This window comes from Mytilus californianus, unplaced genomic scaffold (assembly GCF_021869535.1).
Source record: "Mytilus californianus isolate M0D057914Y unplaced genomic scaffold, xbMytCali1.0.p SCAF_19, whole genome shotgun sequence".
NCBI classification, from domain to species: Eukaryota; Metazoa; Mollusca; class Bivalvia; order Mytilida; family Mytilidae; genus Mytilus; species Mytilus californianus.
In genome coordinates, this window is record NW_026262667.1 from 2124838 (window position 1) to 2150284 (window position 25447).

At 31.6% G+C, this 25447-nt stretch overlaps 1 protein-coding gene across 1 annotated transcript in view; it reads left to right on the plus strand.

Moving 5' to 3' along the window:
* Window positions 1-429: 429 nt before the first annotated feature.
* Window positions 430-25447, plus strand: part of LOC127726981 (centromere-associated protein E-like) — a 38115-nt gene continuing 13097 nt past the window's right edge. The window contains exons 1-20 of the mRNA XM_052234353.1: window positions 430-513; window positions 2602-2652; window positions 3627-3721; window positions 3931-4020; window positions 5127-5245; window positions 6512-6622; window positions 7200-7284; window positions 7878-7945; window positions 8513-8566; window positions 9252-9382; window positions 9943-10075; window positions 11125-11244; window positions 12429-12590; window positions 13783-13852; window positions 14586-14693; window positions 16128-16305; window positions 16801-16915; window positions 17759-18163; window positions 18861-19552; window positions 20135-24161. Coding sequence (XP_052090313.1) covers window positions 2606-2652; window positions 3627-3721; window positions 3931-4020; window positions 5127-5245; window positions 6512-6622; window positions 7200-7284; window positions 7878-7945; window positions 8513-8566; window positions 9252-9382; window positions 9943-10075; window positions 11125-11244; window positions 12429-12590; window positions 13783-13852; window positions 14586-14693; window positions 16128-16305; window positions 16801-16915; window positions 17759-18163; window positions 18861-19552; window positions 20135-24161 — 6810 coding nt within the window. The 5' untranslated portion in view covers window positions 430-513; window positions 2602-2605. The remainder of the gene's footprint in view (window positions 514-2601; window positions 2653-3626; window positions 3722-3930; window positions 4021-5126; window positions 5246-6511; window positions 6623-7199; window positions 7285-7877; window positions 7946-8512; window positions 8567-9251; window positions 9383-9942; window positions 10076-11124; window positions 11245-12428; window positions 12591-13782; window positions 13853-14585; window positions 14694-16127; window positions 16306-16800; window positions 16916-17758; window positions 18164-18860; window positions 19553-20134; window positions 24162-25447) is intronic.

A 25447-nucleotide genomic window follows, 5' to 3' on the forward strand; every position in this document is an offset into this window, starting at 1 on the left:
ATCCATCCCTATTTAATAAATGGGTGTCACATTTTTAACAAACCGAGTAATTAACTCTATATCCAACCTATCTGATGAAGGACACCTGGGACAAATTTGAATAAATAAATTTTTAACTGGTACGTCAAAAAGATTTTTCAAGTTTGTGGTAATTTTAATTTTCAGGTTGTCTTAATTCGGTTTGAAAGTATTGATGGCCTATAAATTTATTTAACATACCAATTGTTATTTTGTTTGGATTTACTTTCAATTTTTTTGTTTTTTTTGTAGATCTGATTTAATGGTGATTTTCCTTTGAGTATTTTGTGGTTAAATTAGCTTCTACCGAGTACGGGTTTGTTACATTTCTGTTCCGATATATTTTTTTTAAAACCGGAAATGAGCTTTTAGCCAATCGCAAGACGTAGTTTCCACTTCGCCAAAGTTTGAACGAAAGAAAGCCGGGGGAAATATGAAATCTTATTATATATTTTAGGTCTTAGCCATTTTCTGACTGGGGGAAATTCAATAATTGTAAGTAGACGGAATCGCCTTTTTAAAATACGTAGTTTGAAACCCTACATCAGGAGATTTTGAAAAAAATAACACTGTAAAATCTATTGTTAGTGTCACTGTAATTGTTTTCAAAAACGTCATGCTATAATATTCAACATTGGTTTACCTGATTTGATATTCTCGGGAAACTTGTCTAAATTGTTCTGTAATGAAAAAGTACCAAGGAGGCTTCTAACATTTTTAGATATACAATTTAAAGTAATCTGTTGTGAATATAATAACCAGATAACAGTGCAAAAGTGTACCTTTCACTAGACTGTACCCTTACTCAGACTGTTTATTATTGAAGGCTACATTCAATATAGAGCAAGGATATGACATTTGATTAAAATTAATTTTTAAACTTTGGCTATAAAATGATGACACATTGTATCTTGTTCAGTTGATGCATCTTTGGACTCGCCAGTTTTGAAAATGATGAATCCAGGACTCATGGCCTCGTCTAAGTGAGATCTCTTGTTATAAAACTGATTGAAGAATCATACATGTTTACAGTAAAATGTTGTATGCAAGATTCATTGGAAAATTGAGGACGAGTTCAATGAAACTTTTCTTTCAGATATGCAACAGAAAGATAAAAGATTTGCCATTACAGTGTTCATGCTAGGATTTCAAAAGGGCAGGGTGCCAATACACCTTATCGCTATTTGTCCGCCATTACTGGATATCACACAGGTTCCCGTAAAGTTTTGACGTCATAAAACAAAATATCTGACGCCACAATGGAAAAGTGATTGTTGTTGACGTCAAAAGTTCAAGCGGCCGGGTCAGCCGGGAATAGCGATAAGGTGTATCCTAAAAAAGGGTATTTAACGTGTGATATGATAATATGAAAAGGGCATGTTTTAATAAAGATTATAATCAAACATTGTTTGTTCATTGAATTACTGGTTATATAAATATACAGAACAACATCATTAGCCCAGAGAAAAACTAGCTTTCTACTTTTTAGGCTGAAAACTTATCAAGCAGCTTGTGACACAAGTTTTAAATCATTGTTTGGCACAGTTAACCTTTATATTCAGTATTTTTTGAAAAATGTCCTGCTTCATTCTGTTTCTATGGTCTGACACACTTTACAAGTTTCACCTTTCTATCTTTTCTATGCTTAATGGCAATACAGCACAAAACAGCTAAAAAATGCACAATGTTAGGATATAGTGAACAGTGAAAATTTGGATTGAAAATAAAAAATACAGAAAAAGATGACCAAGGCACTGCTACTAAGACCCTCTTAAACTTTTCCCATAACTCAAAACACCTAAACATATAAATTCTAAAGCCAGAAGTATGAAGACATATTTTATAATATCTTAGTAGGTTACTCAATGCTAGGAAAAAATAAGATTGAGTTATCTTTCTTTATTTGGGTGTGCTCCTTCTTTGGAGGATAATAAACAGTACGTAGAAGATGTAAATACGATCAACAATATGGCGGCCGATTTTGTTATTTTCGTATAAAAAATGAATGCAGTCAATGAAAAATATGTCTTAATTTGCTATTTATTTCACGGAAAACTATAAGAGCAATGTTTTTAACGAGTTGATTATGGTTTTCGACTTTCTGTCAATTACGTTTTCTCCATGAAACTACGGTAAACATTCTCATTGTGCCCAAGTTGTATGAACATTTCTTCAAGTTCAAAGACAAATGCCGACTGACCGATTCTATTTGAATGAATTAATGTTGATGATCATTAAATGACCCATCCGATAAACGGATTACCTATAACAACAGATTATGACACCTGTTGTAACCCTTGATTAGCTTGGGGTCGTAAAACAAAGTCATATACTTGTCGCCAGGTAAATTTTCGTAATTGTCTGATCATATCAATACGGACAAAATAATATACCAATCGATCTTCAAAAAAGGCAGGGCGCCCTGCAAACTGTAAAAAGGGCACAGGGCGGCACTCGGGAAAGGGCGGGCGGACCGCCCTGTGAAAACGACCTAGCTGGAACACTGCATTAATAGCTAATTAAATACAAATGTAATGAATAACCTTAACTTGATTAAGAGATGACACAACATTTTGTTTTCAGAAATATGGATAATATCAAAGTAGCCATTCGGGTTCGACCCATAATATCAAGGTAATTTTATTGTATCCTTTAAGTATTGATATGTGCATATTAATTTACCTTTACTAAAACATTTTTATATGTCATTATAATGGTTTTGTATGGGATGTTTTAACTTATGGTATACAATGTACCATTGTAAATGTTGGTGGTTAACATGTCATTTACTCGTCATGCAGAAGCTTGAAAATGCTTGGATCAAGTGAAAGTTATATGGAATGATGAAAGCCCTCTTCTGCCTCTAAAACAATATTGTTGTTCCAGAGTTATAGGACTTTACTGTTGTTGGGATTTGTGGAAGTAAGCTATTTTTCAATTTGGAAAATTTTAATACTTGCCTTTTCATAGTTGTTGGACAAATTTAGGCAGTTTTTATATTCCTATTGGAGACTGCTGTCCATCTCTCTCACCATACATAATAATTGTGCTATTGATAGAGAGTGCTTTGATCAAAAAATGTATATGGATTTTTTTAATGTGCATATGATTAGTATACATACAATGTATATATGTATCTTGTACTTCTTTCAAAGCTGTTTATTCGTTTAAGTAGCTATTCAATTGAACTTTATAGTCAACAAGATTTCAGTCTGACATCTATATGTACAACCTTCAAATATGGATGCTCCACAAAATTTGAAAATTGAAACATGTTATTGTATCTAGGAAGACAGTTTTCTCCACCGTATTTTTAAAATAGCGCCATGAGATTTTGAAATAGCGTAGTCTCCCTAAAATTATAGCACCATTTTACAATGAATTAACTTAAAAAAAATTCTTAACTGTCAGTCATCCACAGATTTTTTTTACCAGTGTCGGGGATGGATGAGCTTATTCAATATCCATTGTGTATAACTACCAGTGTTTAGAAATTATTGTACAGAAACATCAAACATGTAAATTATGATCTAAGTCTTAATATTACAATTGAATTATAAATCCAATGTGCAAAATAATCAGTAAATCATTTTTTTCTTTCTCTCAAGGGAGCAAAAATTAGGATGTCACAGTAACTGGATGATAAAAAATAATACAATGGCACCAATGGAAAATGGGAGAGTGGGTACTCCGTATGCCTTTGGTATGTGTATTGTTATTTATGGTTTGTTAGTAACACTTCCTTTATTGGATTGTACTGTTTATAATATTTCTTTATAGTTTAAAACAAATATATAGTTTTACATGTTTAAAGTTAGATTGTATAAATTTATTATCTCACTTGCTACCATGCCACATAACACATTTTTTGTATGTACCCTTATATTAATGAAAGTATTTTTAACTTTGCAGATAGAATATTTGACCAAGACAAAACAACATTGGATATTTTTGAAGAAATATGCAAACCAGTTATTACAGGGGCTGTTAGGGGGTTTCATGGTTTGTAAATATAACCAATTAAACATACATGTATATTAAATACAAAATAAAAAATAAATTTAAATCCATTTACAATATTCCTCTATCATTGCAGACTTGCCTCTACTGCAGGAGGGTATACGGTTCAATCTGCATCCAGGTCAAACAACAGACTTAAGACTAAACTAGACAAAGTGATGCCCCCCCACTCCACTCTGAAGTATCTATATTATAAAGTCAATGTAGGACTTTGAGATATTATTGTGTCTGAGAGACACAAATGATGCCCCCGCAGATGCAAAGTGTTATTTTAAAATACACTAAGTTGAGGTTGGGAGCACATAGGTCTATGGTTCACTGTAGGAGGAGTGATCAGGAAACTCTATGCACCTCTTATGCGAGTATATACTCCAAAATGACAAAGTTCAACTATCTCCCAAAAGTGCAAATATTAATAAAAATCAAAACCCTGACCACATGCACACCTTCAATATATGTACAAACAGCCAGCAAAGTGAAAACTTCCTAGCATTCAAACTGTAGGAGGAGTTGTGTCGAATAACTATATACCCATAATGGGACGGACGGACAGGGGTAAAACAATATGCCCCCAAACTTTTAGATGCGGGGGCATAAAAAATGGTTTTTATCTGCTGCCAATCATTCAAATTAACATGATTAAGTAGTTCAAACATGGTCAATTTTGAGGTCTGAAAAAATGTAATAGTTCATTGACATGTCTTTCTGCAAATTGTTACCATGTGAGCTAATACTTTGAAATTCCGCCTGTGCATGTAAATTGTAGTACAATAGGGGGTACATTGATATCACATGACAATGTTCTTGTCCTGTATAAGCAGCTGCTATTTAGTTTGATGCTTGGTATTAAACAACAACCAATCAATAAATACATTTAGAAAATAACTTGAACAAGAACCCCCTTTACTAAATGTCATTTTTACTTCATCGAAAACTGTTGATGGTGTTTTGTATACATTGTATCTACAATGCTTCTCTTTAAAATAAAGCATATGAATATGATAGAGACATACTGAGAATTATCTTTTATCTTTTATATTGCCTTAAACTTAAGTTATATTTATTAATATTTTATCATATGTCTAAAGGTACTATATTTGCATATGGACAAAGCTCTTCGGGGAAAACATTTACTATGTCTGGATCAGCAATGCAACCTGGAATCATCTCCTTATCTGTTGAAGAAATATTTAAACAGATGAAAAATGTAAGTGAGATAAAATAGATTATGCTTTGTTTATCACAACTTATCATCATTATTTGTCATTCTGCCTGTGATTTCATTGATAGTGTTCCTCTCCTCCATTTGCAGTTCATTCAAAATTCTGACCCAATTGCAATCTGTTTCATCAAATCAAACTTTCACTGGTCATAAATTCTACCAATCTGCTGTCGAAGAACTGAACCAAGTTATCTATGTAAGAAGAGCATTTAGGAAAAGAAAATTATACTTACAATCCTATTAGATTTTAATTATACTTAATAGTTACTATTATGCTGCTTATAATTTCTATTCCTACCTATTGTAATATTAAAGTCATTTTAAAGATAAGGTAGTAATTTTTTGATTTGTATAAAAGTATCCAAATTAAGTTTTCGTACTACAAATGTATTCCTTTTGAAATTTCATTTATATTTATGAGAATCATACACAAATTTGAATTAAAATATGTACAATTCAGTAAAATGTATGCAAAGTTACAAATTGTCAATAAGTTTCCATGGGAGATAATCTGATATAATCACTCTCCTATTTAATATGAAATTTTGATCAGACTGTCTTTTCTCTCTTTAAATCTTTATGAAAAAACATTTTAGCTATGACTGATTTTTTAACTGGGTTTTTTAACTTTTAATATAAAGTAATTTCCAAACATGTAAAGAAAAATTACATTTTAGAAGAGATTATCCAAAATCTTAAATATATGCCAAAATAGGGTTTTGACCAAGATTTCATGTATTGAAAATGGAGATTTTTTTATATTATGAAGCCAGCATAATGTCCTATGGAAATATATAAGTGTTAGGTAAAGATTTATAATTAAAACTTAATGTATATTTCCCCATACATAAAGCAACCAACAGTAAATAATAATCTATAAATCTTTTTCCTGGTAAAAATCCTTCACCGATTGAAATTGAACACTGGTCTCTCCTGGAGATTTTGCAGATATAATTGTAATATTCATCCTCATTGCCAGTTGAAATGTCTATAACTGTTAACATATTCATATATCTAGATATGGTGTTGATACATTGTATTTGCATCTTAAATTACCAATTAACTTAATAATGTTTAGTGTAGGTACCTGCTTTTCATTTGGTGTCATATTTTGACCTATTAGTGTCTATTTTCAGATGTAAGTTTTCTGGAACCCCAAAATTAACTGTCTGACTACTATTTGCTTTGTATTTTTTATCATGTTCATATTTAAAAACAAACATAGCAAGATGTTTTTGTTTCATTTTGTAGACGCCAGACAAAGAATTTTTGTTAAGAATATCATACATGGAGATTTACAATGAGAAAGTGTCAGATCTCTTGTCAACAGAGGACAAACCAATAAGAATACAGGAAGACACAGTAAGGGCTATCATACTAGAAAATAAAGGCAGAAAAAGTTTATGAATTCACTATATTTTTATGTTTTCAATATATTGTGGAATTTTAAATAGCTTTTGTGTTCTTTCTATGCATGAAATTAGGATAGAACATATTAAAATGTGAAAAAAAATGTATTTACATTAAGAAATCTTATTTTTGATTTTATATTCAGATATTCATTATATAAACTTTATAACAGTTATTAATGTATTTAAAACAGAAAATATCAATTCTTATGTAACATTTTTATAATGTTTATATTCTATTTGTCATAAAAATTCTATGATTGATGTCATCTGCATGTGCTTGCCAACATTTCCAAATCTACAAAAATACTATTTTTGTTTGATTTCAATTGCTTTAGAATTTTAAAAGGTACAACATATATTGTATTTTAATACTTACTGGCATCAACTTGTTATTTCACTGAATTTGGCTTAACTATTGCATTTTTTGTAAACTATTTGAAAAGTTTATATCTCAAATTGTGAGAATACAATAGTATTGCGTGGTTCTGTTGGACTTTGTGTGATTTATTTCAAATGTATTTCTACAGGATAGGAACATACAGCTAACAGGAGTGTCAGAAGAACTGGTTATGTCTAAAGCTGATGTAATCACTTATATGGATGTGGGAAATGGTATGTAAATTGTGGGGTTTTTCAGAGTTGATTAACAATGTATAAAATATCTTCTTTATTTGATCACACTTTGAAATCAAAATCACATTAGTAAATAACCATTGTAGAAATTCAAATAAGGACACTTCCAGAAAGAAAAAAAAATAGAGTTCACCTACATAACTTGAACATGGTCGTTATAAATATGTGTTGTTTCTGATTTTACTGTACTATAATAATGAGGAGATGTGGTATGACTGTTGACCATAAACCATAGGACAAGAATATAAACCACTACTATGGTTTAAGATAGGTTCAAGTTTTGATTTAAGGTAGATTATGTTTGTGGACACATCAACTTAAAGATAGTACACATGTTCATTATGAAATCTTTAAAACAAATGCCAAATTAAGGTTTTGACCTAGATTTCACGTTTTACTGAACCTGAACATGTGGATAGTGTGAGAAGGGCATGGTGTTCTATAGACACACATAATCTTTTCAGATGAGGATACACCAGTTATATTCAGGTTTGCTGTGTTTTTATAAGGAAATTGAATATAATGTATTGAAAACTAATTTATTCAGTAAACAGTTAAAATTTATTTTTTAGAGAGAAAGCACATGGCAGAGACAAAACAAAATGACAGAAGTTCAAGGTCACACTGTATTATGAGAATGGTAAGAATGTTTTCACAATGAATTTTGAATGTCTGATTTGTAATTCAGACATACACAAGATTGCACAGATTGAGTAGTAAGGAAGATTATTGGAATGATAAACTCAAAAGAATATGGAAAAAAAAATCAATTGAAAGTGGCACTATACCAAACCTGAGAATTTTAATATAGATTTGTTAAACCAGACAATTTTTTTTTAAGAGTATTTGCTTTTCCATAATTTTCTTTAGATCATTAATTGAAATTAATCTATAGGGTACAAATTCGCAAAGTTTGTTAAATAAATTGATACGCAACATTGACAAAAAGTGAAATTTGTTCTATTTATTTTTCACTGAAAGTGTCCACCTGAAGAGACGCATAGAGAATACTTTTGTTGTGTTATGTTGTTCCTTTCATTGTCTTTGTCACACTTTGTTAATCTCCAACTCCTTGAAAATGGCTTTACAGAATTCAACCAAACTTGCACTGATTTTTCGCACATTTTATATATAATTAAGGAGTATTGACACGACGCTATATGCTATTTGAAAGCTTGTTTAGCTTGTTATAAATTGTTTTAAACAGATCATAGAAAGTAGAGAAACAGGAGACGAAGAGGCAGTCATGGTTTCACATCTTGTGAGTATTACAAAATGTCGATTTAAAATTGTTAATTGTCAATAATATACTTTAGGACTGTCTGAAAAGATTTATACATTGTTTTGCCTTGGTTTAGAAAATGTGTTGTTTGAAAAAAATAGAATGAAGGCTATATATAAAAACAAGAAGATGTGGTATGATTGCCAATGAGAATTTATTATACCCCCGCTTTAAAAAAGTGGGAGTATACTGTTTTACCTCTGTCTGTCCGTCCATCCATCCATCCCATGAATATTTTTCGTTGCAGCTTTCTCAGGAACTACATCATAAGGATTTCTGAAATTGGTTTCAGGGTTTATATAAGTCAGCTATACCGTGTGATGCCTTTTCAGATTCATCACTCGACAACTTCCTGTTTACCGAACACTTACATATTTTTACACTATCAATATTTTCCAGTTGCGGCGGGGGTATCATCAGTGAGCCACTGCTCACAGTTTCACTTGTTTTTAAAACTATTGCCATTACTTTTGAGATTGATGATCATGAGACTATTAGCTCTATACGTTTATAAGATTACAAAGGATTTAAATTGTACAATATAGTGTTATCTAGAACTTGACTTGAAAGAAAATACTTGTTAAAATTTTTTTTTTTTCTTTCTTTACAATGTTAATTGCATATTCTTAGCAGTTTATATAACATGGACAAACTCTTCTTTTAGAATTTTGTCGACCTGGCAGGGTCAGAGAAAGCACATGAAAATACTGGTGACAGATACAAGGAAGGATGTGCCATTAACAAAAGTTTATTCATGCTGGGTACTGTCATCAGTAAACTCAGTGATGGTGTGGGGTACGACGATTATCTTAAAATGTGGATTTATATTTTTTTATATTAACTGTATGTATTGTATAACACCAAGCATACATTCATACAATTTTATTTGACTTTTTAGGATTTAAATTTTTTTTATCATATTAACTGTATGCATTGCATGACGCCAAGTATACATTTAGACAATTTTACTTGATTTTTATTATTGGAGAGAACTGGATTGTCAATGTTGCTGTGCTTATAAAAAAAACTTCACTCTTTCACAATATCATTTGGGCAAAACTCTTCTTTTTGAGTTTCAATTTGAAGTCATTTCTTCAATCTGATCAACTGGAGAAATATTTGAGCACATTATTTGGGGAACTACAAAATTAATTACTTGAACCAATTGATAAAGGCTTCTCTCAAAGATAATCGTTTATCTACAAGGGACATTGTTATGATTTTAATTATCAAAAAATTGAATCCACAGTCACAATGTTGGGTAAAATTTTTTGTAGAAAAACTAAAAATAACATGTAAGATAAGTAAAGAAGACAAATCTTAAGACATTCACACAACCTTTTAATCTTTTTCAGTCATCAGCACATAGGGTACAGAGATTCTAAATTAACCAGAATTTTACAGAATGCTCTTGGCGGAAACTCAAAAACTGCTATTATAGCTACAATAACTCCAGCTTCAATAGAAGAGTCACACAGTACTTTAAGGGTAAGAAAGTACATGTAATATTTTTAAGAAATGCTTCATTGTAAAATATATTCTGTTAGGTATGAGATATATTCACGCTAAATATGATTTAAAAAGCCATGTTTATTGGAGATTTTACCATTGAAACAAGAATAAGGCCTATCCATAGTAATAAAAAAGTTTCGGTCGTTCCATGAATGACAGTGATTGTTGTAGAGGTAAATGTCAGAATTCATAAAAAAATATTTCTAAAAGGAGTAGGTTCATAAAGAATAATGACACTTAGAAGTAATGAAAAGCAAGAAAATGAAAACTTGTTACAAATAAAAATGCAAATTGAGAATTAAAATGTTTCTATTTAAGTTTAGATCAATGTCATAACTATGTGCTTTAACTCAGAAATTGATTTTGTTATCTATTTTGGCTTTTTTCTGACAATTAAAAAAAAATTGGGTAACATTGGCTGCATTCTCTGTAACGTCTTTTTACTTTGGACTGCAAATTTATTTTTGTCAAAACTTGGGACAATTTCAAATATGAGACACATATTATTTTTCCAAAATATTAACTTCAAAATATTATTTTTCATGGAATCCTAAAAATTGCGCAGTTTTGGCTGTGAAATGCTGTCTATTTCTTGAACTTTAAAAGAATAAAAAATGTTTGATGTAGTAAATATGATACACCATAACGGCATATTTAATGAATTGACGTATACTTTGATTTTTGTGGTTCATGTAGAAATATGGCTTTCTCCCTTGTAACTAATTTTCATGAAAAAAAAATTGTGATGTCAACTTTTATTGATAATAATAAGTTGGTTAATTTTAACATAAATTCTTCAAAAGAGGAAAAAAACTGCACCTCCCATTTAAAATTGGATATTTTCAAAGATGCATTGAAAGCTGTTTTTAGATTAAGCTGTATATGTAACTGATAGGGTGTTATTATTTTCTTATAACTTTTGCAATACAATTAGTATATGCTGCCAAGAAGGTTTTACTCAACTGATCCTAATGGTATAAAATATCACATCAATTAAATCATGTTATTGATGATCTCTTTTCCAGTTTGCATCACGTGCAAAAACTATAAAAAATCAACCTCACACCAATGAAGTGTTATCTGATGCTGCTTTGTTGAAGAGGAGCCAGAAAGAAATAAAGAAACTGCAACAACAGATTGATGAGGTAAATTTATTTTACATCAGGTTCAATTTTGTGCTGAAATTTTCTTGGTTTTTATATAAAGAGGGAAAGCGATGTGGTATGATTGCATATGAGACAACTATTCACTGGAGTCAAAATAGTGTTGATATAAGCAACTATAGGTTACCATAGGGCCCTCAACAATGAACAAAACCCATAATCAGCTATAAAAGGTCTGACATGACAAAATGCTAAACAATATAAATGAGAAAACCAATGGCGTGATTTCTGACAAAACAATGCATATATAAAGGTTAAAGTGTATTCAATGCAGCTATAATAAAAAATGTTTCATAGATAAGTTGTTTGAACCACAATAGCTTGTTTGAACAAAATCATAAAAATGCACAATCATATATCAGTTAAATTCTACAATTAAACAAAATATTCTTCCTAATTCAAGTCCTTGTTTTATTCCTGCGTTTATTGTGTGCTTGAGTTGAGGCAAATGCATAAGCAATTTTATATTTATACCCCCGCTTTAAAAAGGTGGTGTTTACTGTTTTACCTCTGTCTGGCCTTCCATCTGTCTGTCTGTCCATCCGTCAGTCTGTCCGTCCGTCCTGTGAATATTTTTCGTCCCATCTTTCTCAGGAACTACATTACAAGGATTTCTGAAATTTGGTTTCAGGGTTTATATGAGTCAGCTATACCGTGTGATGCGTTTTCAGATTCATCACTCAATAACTTCCTGTTTACCTTATACTTTTAGCTGGGCAGGGGTATCATTAGTGAGCAGTAGCTCACAGATTCACTTGTTTATATTTTTTTTAACTTTTGATTTTTTTTATTTCCAACAATTACAACATATACATGACATATATACAATATAATACATATAAGATATATACAATGTCACTTGTATATATTTTAGTTGATATACTAATTATAGCATTTTGACCTACTACAAATATTTCTCATCCTTAAAACTTACTTTTCTAACTTCTTTGCTGGTACAGCTTACACCAGAAATATGATTATGACACTCTTTGAATAACTTTTATTCACATATTGACTCTGTTATTTCTCAGTTATTAGTATTGAGTTTTGATTTGTTGGTTGAATTGCTTTGTCTAGTTTTTGGTTCAAATTTTACAATTGGTACTTCATGTCTTGAAATACCACCACTTGTTTGTTTGTTAAAACAGAAATTGTACACTTTGTAGCTGTCAAAATTGAAGAGTGTAGATGTCTTGATGGAAAAAGAAGAGATGGAGAAGAAATTAGAAGACAAAATGAATACAGAACACCAATACATGGAAACTATTAATAAGTTAAAACAGTTTATTATCAAAGGATCAGATGAGGAGGAAGAGTCTAATTTTAAGGTAAAAACTGTAGATCCATTACTATTTATAGTGGGGTACTATTTTTTTATGTATTTTGTGGGTAAAGATAAACCACAAATTTAAATTTCAACAAAAAATAAATTGTCTATAGTCTATAGGCATGTATGCAGACTTTGACAAGACCACACAATCAAATGTCTATGAAAATTTGTGTTTCCCCCTCAACAACGAAAATTTGTACCCACAGACAGAAATGAATCCACAGTATTAGCATTCTTGCTGAATAAGTGCAATTTGATGTCAAACATATTTAGTAGACTCCAGGTAATTTAGAGCTTGACATATGGTAGCAATACACAGTTAGAAGTTTAGTTTTGCAATTTGGCCATGGTGAATTTTTTAAATATGAAAGTTTTTGTACAATAAAATTGATTATTAGATATTTGAAGAATAATATGGCCTTCCATGTGGGTTTATATGAACATCTAGATTGTTTTTAGCATGTTTTATAGGCCATTTTTCTGTTTGACAGTCCGTATTTTCACATCCATACCGCCAATAGGTCCAGAAATTATTGTAGTGTTTTTCAACAAAGATTTTCAATTCAATTTTATGGAAAAACGAGCAGAAATGCATATGATTTTTTTTGGACCTCTTGATAGATAAATGTCTATGGTTTCAGGAAAGGTATCACTCTAATGGATTGAAATTCTCCTTTGGACCAAATTTTGGAGACTTTTGTGACATTTTCACCCCCCTTTGCAATATTTTGTATCAAATAAATGCAGATTTTTGCCATGGTTACACCAAAAAGAGATGATATTTCACCATCATAACTATTGGAAATCAAATCTATGGAAGATGCTCTTTCCATAAATATACACATGCATAACACAAATATTAAGCCTTATTTCTTAGAAAGGAAGGGAAAGAGGGTGGTTAAAATTTATGAGTGTCAATTTAAAGTTTTTTTCCTAACTGTGTATTGCTACCTATTGTAAAGACATCTCTGTCTGTAGTCGAGGACTATATGCCTCCTTAAGTAGACTTTAGGATAACTTAGAGCTAGATATGTTCTAAGGACTGTCTATTGTTGAAGACTGTGTGTTGCCCTTTAGATGATTTTTGGTTTATTTATTCATATATGATCATATCCCAAAATCTCCTTCTATTCAAATTAAAATTTTTACAAAAATTTGATCTAAATATCATTAACATTTATATTTTTCAGAAAATGAAAAGGAGGAGAGAAACCTGGTGTCCTGGAAAAGCTAAAGGATCTGCACTAGATTTACCTGGAGGTAATTTATTGCTTTTGATAAATTTTAAATACTTGTAGTTTACTAAATACTGTGCACTAATATTTCTTCTCCATAGTTGATAACAAGGAGACATAAAATTTTCAATTAACAAATATGCATAGGTCAAAGATGAGGCTGTATTAGATTTTTATCAGAAACTATTTAATTGAAGTAAAATTTTTGAAAGTTGTGTCAGTCTGTTTATGATCCATCAACATATAATATGCAGTTGTTTACTGCTCCCCTTACTTTTTAAAACTTTGACCTTTTGATTTATTTAACATGATATTTAGGCACATGGGTAGGGTTATAATATTTATTAACTTTGACAAAAGTATAGGTTTTACTAGTCAGTTTACATGATTCATCTCCCCAACTGCTCATTTCTATTTTATCATTTAACAGGATTTGATACATTTACCATGTTTACTAAATGTATGTATGTTTATTATTAACATATGGATTTTGTTCTGTTTTTCATGAAATTATGAGGTGTTAAATGAATGTAGTAAGTTTTTTAAAATTTAACTGAGTTTGCATATTGCATGCATGTAAATTTTTGTAAGTATCAAATGTGTTTTACACATAAAGCAAATATGTGAGTAACTAAAAGTGTGCGTTCGTCATCTTCACGAGTCTTGGTGCTTGACTTTAGGTTAGTTTTAACTTTATTTTTGTGTTTTCTTATGCTCTTCTAACCGGTATGATTCTGTACATTGTTCTGTTTCAGCAGGCAAATTTGCACGTGATTTGAATGGTCAAAGAATAGATGTAGAATTTCAAAGATCAGCTATTCCAAAGTCTTTTGTCACATCTAGGAGAGATGATACTGAACTTCCAGGTAGGTAATTTATGATTCTGCAGAATTCTGTTTTGTTATAAATTAGGCCATTAGTTTTCTTGTTGGAATTGTTTGACATTTTTCATTATTCTGTATGGGTTTGTCTCATTGTTGAAGGCCATACGGTTGCCTACGATTGCTTACATCCGCTTCATTTGAACTATGCTGGATAGTTGTCCCATTTGCAATCATACCACATCACCATATTTTTATACTAGACCTCTCTCAGAAAGGGGTGTATAGAGCTAAACCCTGTACATCTGTCCCATGAAATGTTCCACCCAATTTTCTCATGAAATACAAATCAGCACTTCCTGAAATCGTGTATAAAGGTTCACTAGACCATGCTATTCACTTTGAATATCCATCACTCGTTAACTTCCTGTTTGCTGAATACTTATAGCAAGGGTATCATTAGTGAGAAATCGCTCACAGTACATTTTGTTCTCACATTTCTGTGCCATTATGATGTACTGTATTTTCAGCTCATTTTTACTTTAAATTAACTTCAGGCAACTGTTGAATTTGAGAAAAGCTTCTGCTCAAACAAGTTGACCAATTGAAACTAATTGATCAGTTTATATAAAATAAAATCAGATTATTACTGCCATAGATGCTTTAGAAAATCAGTTTTATTTCCTTGCATGATGTTCCATAGCTTCATAGCCTGTGTCATTATAATTTTTTAGAATTATTCTTCAGCATGTCTTGAAAAAATGTAAAGTTGTAAATAACTATTAGATAAATTGTAAACCTTTTTAGGCATGAAGAAAATTGTTAATTTACCATAATGGCAAAAATGCATGAATAAAACATCTCTGAGCTCTTTCTGTTCTCCCATCTGCCCTTTCTGTGCACTCCTCTGCCCATTGTTGTTTTTGATAACCACATATGAGGGGCATGACTCCCCCTCCTAAGCCTCCTTACAATACTCTCACCCTGTAATCATGGCTCAGTAACAGGTTATGAATAATTTTTTCCCACATTTTTGCAAAATTAACAATAATTGCAAGTGTTGTAAAATTGACCATAAGGATGAATTCCAATATTGATATTTATATAACAGTTTTGAATGTTAGTAAATTGGATATATGGTTGTCCTTTTTCACAGGTCAGACTGTTTAGTCACTGTAAATTTATACTAACAGTGTAAATACTAGGTAATAGAAACAGGCGACTTAATGACAGTAATTGGAGCATCCCATATTTTTGCAAACTATGAACTATGGCTATCTTACCATTCTTGAGCATGAATTGTGGTTTTAAATAACAGATGGTCCACAAAATGGTTAATTGGTTGCTACAGCATGGCAATCAATGAAAAGTCATCAGACTAGTTCAAAACAGTCCATGTAAACAAAGTAAGCATTGTTGAAACCAGGAACCACTAAGATGCTTATTAACACTATTTCAAATTTGACTCTTTTTTTTCAGATGTTTCTGAGATGCAGAGTTTATCTGACCTCTCTCTTCCAAAAGATGATTCTCTTTTCATGGAATTTCCACCAAAGTTTGATGATTTACCAAAACCATCAAGACATGTCAGTTTCAAATCACCAGAAGCTGGATTTGACAGCCCACCATTTTTACAATCCAAAGAGTTTCTGCAGTTGTAAGTCTATCAAAACAAGTTAAATAAACGTTAATATGATTTTATCTATTAAACATAGTTAGGGAAAAAGAAAAAAAAAAATGTCTTGAAGACATCAGTATCAGAAATTATACTTACAGAGATACAACTAATTAAAAATTTGTGAAACACATCCTTTAAAATGTACCTAATGTACATTAAAAATGATGATATAATCTTTTTCACTTAAATTTGCCATGTCTGAAAAACAAAACTGTCTTCATAGTTTGGCTTAGTTCTTTGATAAATTCTAGTCTTGATATGCATATGTAAGATGAAAAAAACTGTAACAAAATAATTTTAACATTAAGTCATGACAACATCATGCTGCAAAATCTCAGTCTTTTATCTTTTTTCGTACATCACTCAAACTTAAAAGATTGAGATAAAAAGTTCATGGCGACCTCTGATATTTTCATATCACACTTAAATGGAAATGTTCACCAAACATCATGACAGATATTTGTTCTATTTTAGACAAGATGATTATGAGAACTTACTAAATCTGTATGAGGATAAGTGTAAACAATCAGAACAAGACCATTCTTACTTGATCCATGAACTTGACTTCGTTAAAGAAGAACTAGAAAAGGTAACACAATTCTCTCTACATTTGTAACTTGTGTTTTTTGTGCACCCTGCAAACATTTTTTAGGTTAAAATTATTTGCCACTTTGTCCATATGTCTGTTCAAAACTAATTACTAAATGATAGTTGTAAGTTTGCTTTAGAGTTGAACTTTATAAACAACTTTCAAATTCTTACATTTTCCTGTACATTTCGTATGTAACAATGCTTACGTTATTACGTCACAGAGAGAACCAATTGTTTAATGCGTTATTTATGCCAATTGTCCTCAGGTCAACGGGTGTAACCCATAGAATAAAAACAACTGGAGATTAGTCTATAACTCTTCAACATGACCACCTAACATGAAATGCAGGTCAAATTTTAATGCTCAAAACTTCTGCTATTTGAATTGTCTCAAAACGTTTCTTGACAACCTTTTTATACAATATGTGCTATGAAAAAATAAAAGATCTCAAAATGTTGACATGAAAATAATTATGATTAAGTCTGTTATGTGTCACTTTCTTGAAGATTGATTGTAGACTATACTTATGTACACCACCATATTTAATGGATTGGAATTGTTTTTGTTGTGTAAACAAATAGTCAAATGTCAATTTTTACTACAAAAATCATCTCTTTGTAGGTAAGATTTATGAAATATTACAACGAAATGAGATTTAGGAGGATAGGAATGAAATGAACAAAAATTTTAAGGGGATATTAACTTGTTTGACACCCAAGAATTGCATCTAAATTGTGAATGCTTTTTTCATTAAGACCCAAGAAATAACTTTGTTGTTTGAAGTAGTTTAAATATACAAAAACTATGTATAAATCATAATTTTGTAATTCTCTTTTGTAGGAAAAAGATGAGCAAGATAATGCCAAACTTGTGGACGAACTAAGGATTGATCTGAAGAAAATACAGATTGAGAAAAATGATTTGGTAGATGAAGTAGTCCTTTTACAGCATCGATTGTCCATTCAGAACCGCAAAGTTGAAGAGTGCATGTATGAATTGAATGAATTACGCAGCAGACAGCAGGACACACAAAACAACATAACAGATCAACAAGAGAGCAATGAACAAATGATAAAAATGGAAGCAGAGAGAGAAAAATTTGCAGCAGAGAAAGAAAAATTAGAGGCAGAAAAAGAAAAATTGTCAGCAGATTTATCTGATTTGAAGAACATCAATGAAGAGATGCAGCATCAGAATGAAACATCGTTAGAAATGTACATTATGAAAATTCAGGAATTGGAAGAGGTAATAATAGGGGATTTTATTGTCCTTGGTTACTCGTGTAGGAAGAAATATTTGGCACTGTTTTTTAGTGTCTTACAAAACTGAATTAACTGTTTTTAAGACATTGCTATAATAAAATGAGTTAATGCCAGATGCTTAATGTAAATTGAAAAATGTAGACGGTCACATTTTGGAATGCTTTAATGACAATTAAAACTTAATAGAAAATCATATATTTAAAATGCCCCATAAACTGTTCATTTTGTATTTGAAAATTTTAGTTGAAAGCAAAAGTTTGCTCTGACATTGAATTTCTCAAAAAAAGAAGTTAAACAAAATTGAAATGATATGGATGGTTGAAGTTAAAGAAAATTTTTTTTTAAAATGTTTTCTTTAATGATTTCTGACATCTGTTTAAAATTAAGGACATTATATATTGATAAATAGGATTTTTTTTACAAATGTCTTAGTTTTTCATGAAACTAGTACACATTATTGTTTAGGGGCCAGCTGAAGCATACCTCTGTGTGTGTGAATTTCTCGCTGTGTTGAAGACCGATTGGTGGCCTTCGGCTGTTTTCTGCTCTTTGGTCGGGTTGTTGTCTCTTTGACACATTCCCCATTTCCATTCTCAATTTTATATATAATGTTGAATTTGAGTTTGAAGGTTTAAATGTCCTTGCATAAGACTTAATTAATTTTCTTTGTTTTTTAACAGAAAATTGAAGCCAGTGATGAAAGCTTAAAAAGTCAAGAGAATAAAATATCAAGTCTAGAGGAAGAAACTAAATCCCTGAAACACAATGTTCAAGAAAACGAAAAACAATTAATTTCAACAAATTCTGACAAAGACTGCTTACAGAAAGAAATAGATAATTTAAAAATTGATCACAATAATTTAGACTCATCAGAAAATAACAATTTAGTTGAAATATCAACACAGTTAACAAAATCTGAAGAAGTGAGAAAGGATCAAGAACAAAAGATAGCAGAGTTAGAGAAAGAAATCCTTCATTTATACACAAAGTTAAAAGAACAAAGTTGTATGGATGAACCCAGAAGAAGCACAGCTGATGAACTTAGTGAAGTTCTCAAAGAACATTGTACTGATTTAGAAAATAGATTAAAGGAGGTCGAAGTTGAGAACACAGACTTGAAGGAAAAACTAAACCTTCTAAGTATGAAACAGGTCAGTGATGAACCCAAACAAAGCACAGCTGATGAATTGAGTGTAGCTCTTAAAGATTCTGATTTGGAAAATAGGTTAAAGGAGGTTGAAGTTGAGAACACAGACTTGAAGGAAAAACTGAATGTTCTAAGTATGAAACAGTTAAGTAATGAACCCAGACGAAGCACAGCTGATGAACTCAGTGACGTTCTCAAAGAACATTGTACTGATTTAGAAAATAGGTTAAAGGAGGTCGAAGTTGAGAACACAGACTTGAAGGAAAAACTGAATGATCTTAGTATGAAACAGTTAAGTAATGAACCCAGACGAAGCACAGCTGATGAACTCAGTGACGTTCTCAAAGAACATTGTACTGATTTAGAAAATAGGTTAAAGGAGGTCGAAACTGAAAATACTGAACTGAAGGAAAAACTGAACCTTATCAGTATGAAACAGGTCAGTAATGAACCCCGACTAAGCACAGCTGATGAACTTAGTGAAGTTCTTAAAGAACATTGTACTGATTTAGAAAATAGGTTAAAGGAGTTTGAAACTGAGAACACAGACTTGAAGGAAAAACTTGACCTTCTAAGTAAGAAACTGTTAAGTGATGAACCCAGACAAAGCACAGCTGATGAATTGAGTGTAGCTCTTAAAGATTCTGATTTAGAAAATAGGTTAAAGGAGGTTGAAACTGAAAATACTGAACTGAGAGCAAAACTCAATGTTCTAAGTATGAAACAGTTAAGTAATGAACCCAGACGAAGCACAGCTGATGAACTCAGTGACGTTCTCAAAGAACATTGTACTGATTTGGAAAATAGGTTAAAGGAGGTCGAAACTGAAAATACGGAACTGAAGGAAAAACTGATTGTTCTAAGTATGAAACAGTTAAGTAATGAACCCAGACGAAGCACAGCTGATGAACTTAGTGACGTTCTCAAAGAACATTGTACTGATTTAGAAAATAGATTAAAGGAGGTCGAAGTTGAGAACACAGACTTGAAGGAAAAAGTAAACCTTCTAAGTATGAAACAGTTAAGTAAGGAACCCAGACGAAGCACAGCTGATGAACTCAGTGACGTTCTCAAAGAACATTGTACTGATTTAGAAAATAGGTTAAAGGAGGTCGAAACTGAAAATGCTGAACTGAAGGAAAAACTGAACCTTATCAGTATGAAACAGTATGAACCCAGACGAAGCACAGCTGATGAACTTAGTGATGTTATCAAAGAACAGTATTCTGATTTAGAAAATAGATTAAAGGAGTTTGAAACTGAAAATACATTTTTGAAGGAAAAACTTAATCTTTTAAGTATGAAACAATCAGTTGGTGAACCTAGACGAAGCACAGCCGATGAACTGAGTGATGATCTTAAGGAGCATTGTGATGATTTAGAAAATAGGTTAAAGGAGGTTGAAACTGAAAACACAGAACTGAAGGAAAAACTAAACATTCTAAGCATGACACAAGTCAGTGATACAAGACAAAGCACAGCTGTTGAACTAAGTGATGACCTTAAAAAACACTGTGAAGATTTGAAAAATAAGTTAAAGGAGTTTGAAACTGAAAATACAGTTTTGAAGGAAGAACTTGAATCTCTAAAATTGCTTGAAAATTCTCGAAATGGAAGGCCAATTGAAGAAAATGAAATGAATTATACTTCAAAGGAAACTTATGAAGAGTTGAAAAATAAATTGACAGAAATAGAAAATGAAAATACAGAGTTGAAACAAAAAGTTCAAAATTCATCAGAAGTGATGGACATATCCAGAAAAAGTGTTTCGGTCATGGCAGATGACCACAGCACCGATTTGAAGGGATATTGTGATGGTTTAGAAAAACAATTGAAAGAAATTGAAAATCAAAATACAGAATTGAAAGAAAAACTGAGAACTGGAAGCTGTGCAATGGAAATGAAAGATCAAAGAGACACCCAAAATGAAGTCAGTGATGTATTTATAGATAGTCATAAGGATGTAGAAAGCAAACTTATAGAACTTGAAAGAGAAAATAATGAGTTGAAAGAAAAGGTAACATCTATGAATGAAACAGATATTACTATTGACATTGCCAGTATGAAAGAACATATAATGGCTTTGCAAGTTGAGAATGAGGAGTTGAAACAACAATCTGCATCTCACATAGCAAAAATTGAAATGTTGATGGAAAAGCTATCATGTGATCATTCGGAGACAAACAGTAAGAATACTGATGATGAATTGACCCATCTGGAGATCAGGTTTAGAGAAATTGAAATAGAAAATGAAGAACTGAAAGAAAGAGTTCTAAAATATACAGCACAGTTACCAGAACAGGAAAGAAATCATGTTGAAGTTTTAGCATCTGAGAAGATGGAGATAAGAAAAGAATTAATGAAAGCACATGAGCTGAGTAGGCTAGACCAAGAAAAAATAAAACACCTTCAAACAGAATTAGTTACATTTGGAGAAAAAATTCGTGCAGGTTCTATTTCAGAATGCAATCGAAGAAGTGTTGAAGTTGAATTGACAGATGTTTACAAGGAACACTGTCAAGATCTTGAAGCACGAATGGAGGAGTTACAAACTGAGAACTCTGATTTGCTGGGCAAGATTGATCATTTGACAAATGCTCATGGCAAATTGGAAGAACTGCAGAAAGAACTTGAAACTAAACTTGAAGTATTGGAACAAGAAAAGAAAGAGGCTATTTTGATAGCAGGTGGAATAAAGGGAAGCATAGCTGATGAATTGTCATGTGTTAGTTCAGAACAGGATAACATCGGAGTAACAGATATTTCCAGAATTCCAGAACTTGAGAAAGAGTTGCAGCAACTGAAAGATATCTTGGCTGATTCTAAAGGAAATTCTAACAACCAAATACAGGAACTTCAAACAGAGATTGGAACACTTAAGTTACAACTGTCTGAAAGGTCAGCAAAGGCAAATGATGAACAAAATGGTGAACTACAAGAGTCAGAAACTGAGCATAAAGAAATGAATTATTGTCAAGAGGAAAAATTGGACATTAGCATGGAATGTAGTTCAGAGAAGTCCAACGGGGAAAATATAGAAAATTCATGTTCATCTGACGTTTTCTATGATAACGATGACATAAGACAAAAATATAAAGAACAGTTAACAAAACTTGAACAGGATGAAAGAAGACTGAAAGATTTAGTTAAACAAATACAACAACTGGAAGCTGACAAAATGTCTTTGTTTGAAAAGTTTGAAGAGTTGAAATGTCAAAAAACAGAATCTGGAAATACTTCTCACATGGTAGATCTAGAAAACAAAGTTAAGATTCTTGAAGATGAAAACAATGTTTTGTTGGAGAAATTGCATTCAAATGACTCATCTGAAATTGAGAATTTAGAAAGCAATGTAAAACTTTTGGTAAATGAAAATCAATGCACATTGGAAAAATTAGAATCAGAGGTTGCCAAATGCCTTGAACATGAATACAGAATCACAGTTTTGGAAGAAGAAAATAAATCTTTAACCAATAAATTGGATGGAACAAATTCTTTCAGATCAGAAGAATTACAAAGCAGAATTGAAGTTCTTGAGGATGAGGATAGATGTATGAAGAACCGATTGGATGAAAGTAAGCCTTCTGACAATGAGGAATTGTTGGTAAAAATAGAATCTTTGACCCAAGAGAATAAATGTTTGTTAGACAAGTTTCAGGGAGGTGAAACTGTTCAGCAGTTAGAATCTAGAATATCACTTCTTGAACAAGAAAACAAATGTCTGTCTGAACGGTTGGTAGAATCTCATCCCTCAGCTTCCTCACAAGAACTTCAATGTGAAATTAAAGTACTTAAAGAGGAAAACAAGGATTTGTGTCAAAAGTTAGAAGAGATGGACATTTCAAAATATCAAGAAAAAGAAGGTAAAATTGAAGTTCTTGAAGAAGAAAATAAAAGAATGCTTGAAAAAATGGAAGCAAAAGAAATAATGTTTTTAGAACTTGAATGTAAGGTAGAAGTTTATGAAGAAGAAAACAAAAGTTTAATTGGAAAGATTGAACAGTTGGAAGGTAGTGTTTTTTCAGATCAACAAGAACTCAATGACAAAATAAAAGACCTTGAAGAGGAAAAGGAAGCTCTGATATCACAGTTAGCAAATAATCAATCAGCTGAAGAATTAGAAAACAAGGTTAAAATTCTTGAAGATGAAAAAATGTCCTTGTTAGAAAAATTAGAACTTCATAACGGAAACTGCCAAGAACTGGAAGGCACGATAAAGATTCTTTCAGAGGAGAATAAAAATTTGAAAGAAAAGTCGGCAGATAACGACGTCAGAGTTGAAGATTTGGAAAACTTAGAAAAAGAAGTTGAGGTTCTTAAAGAACAGAAGCAAATCTTAACTGAGAAAATAGAACTTGGTAAATTAAAATTACAGGAGCTTATGAACAAAATCGAGACTCTTGAAGAAGAAAATAAAAATTTGTCCCAGAAATTGAAGGTAACTAATGAGACAGAAGAATCAAATTCTTTGTCAACACACAAATTTGAACACAAAATTGACACTTTACTTCAAGAAATAGAAACTCTAAAAACTGAAGCTCAGTCTGAGAATGATGTATTAAGTAAAAAGCTTGAGGAGTCAAAATGTAGAATAGATGTATTACAGGAGGAGATTGAAACAGTGACCAAACAACTGGAAACAAAACATTCTAAAAATGAAGAATTAGAATGCACAGTGGAAGTTTTACAGGAAGAGAATGATAAGGTGTATGAGAAACTAGAAAACATGGTAGAAAAAAACAAATTAGATGATCTAGAATGCAAAGTGGAAGTGTATAGAGAAGAAAATGAGACACTATGTGAAAAGCTTAAAAATTTAGAGGAGAATGAAAAGGTAAGAATTTCACCTACACATTTAAGTTTATATGCATTAAGAATATTAAGAAAAAACACAATCTTCAGATTTAAGCTAATTAAGATAAATATTTCTCTTCAATATAATGGTTCCTGTTGAGGTTTGTAATACCACTTGTTTTATATGTTTGTCTTTTGGTTCCTGTTGAGGTTTGTAATACCCCTTGTTTTATATGTTTGTCTTTTGGTTCCTGTTGAGGTTTGTAATACCCCTTGTTTTATATGTTTGTCTTTTGGTTCCTGTTGAGGTTTGTAATACCCCTTGTTTTATACGTTTGTCTGTTGGTTCCTGTTGAGGTTTGTAATACCCCTTGTTTTATACGTTTGTCTGTTGGTTCCTGTTGAGGTTTGTAATACCCCTTGTTTTATACGTTTGTCTGTTGGTTCCTGTTGAGGTTTGTAATACCCCTTGTTTTATACGTTTGTCTTTTGGTTCCTGTTGAGGTTTGTAATACCACTTGTTTTATATGTTTGTCTGTTGGTTCCTGTTGAGGTTTGTAATACCCCTTGTTTTATATGTTTGTCTGTTGGTTCCTGTTGAGGTTTGTAATACCCCTTGTTTTATACGTTTGTCTGTTGGTTCCTGTTGAGGTTTGTAATACCACTTGTTTTATACGTTTGTCTTTTGGTTCCTGTTGAGGTTTGTAATACCCCTTGTTTTATATGTTTGTCTGTTGGTTCTCCTCAGGCTGTTTTAGGGCTGTGTTATTCGGTGGAATCGCATTTAACTGCTGTTCATCACCTGGTACATTTGTCCCTGATCGTTTGTTTTACCCAGCCAATTTGTCAATCACTTGTTCAAGAACGAAAAAGCAATTGATAGAAATTTCTAATTGCAGCTTCTAAACAAATTGGGGAAAACCCAATTATGTTATCAGCAGAATAAAAAACAACCATTTTGGCCCATTAGACCCAAACATTTGCCATCACTTTGGCTTCATTATCTGGACTTTTTACATTTAATTTTATGCCTCACCTAGGGGCATTATGTTTTTGGTCTGTGCGTCCGTTCGTTGGTCTGTATGTCTGTCCTGCTTCAGGTTCAAGTTTTTGGTCAAGGTTGTTTTTGATGAAGTTGAAGTCCAATCAACTTGAAACTTAGTACACATGTTCCCTATGATATGATCCAGGGTTTCCGCTGGTGGTCGCCTTTTTCGCATTTTGAGAAAAAAATAAAAATTGTGGCGATTAAAATTCATTATTGGTGAAAGAATTTGGCGAAAGATTATAACAATTCAATTTCATCCATCTGTTTACTTTTTTCGG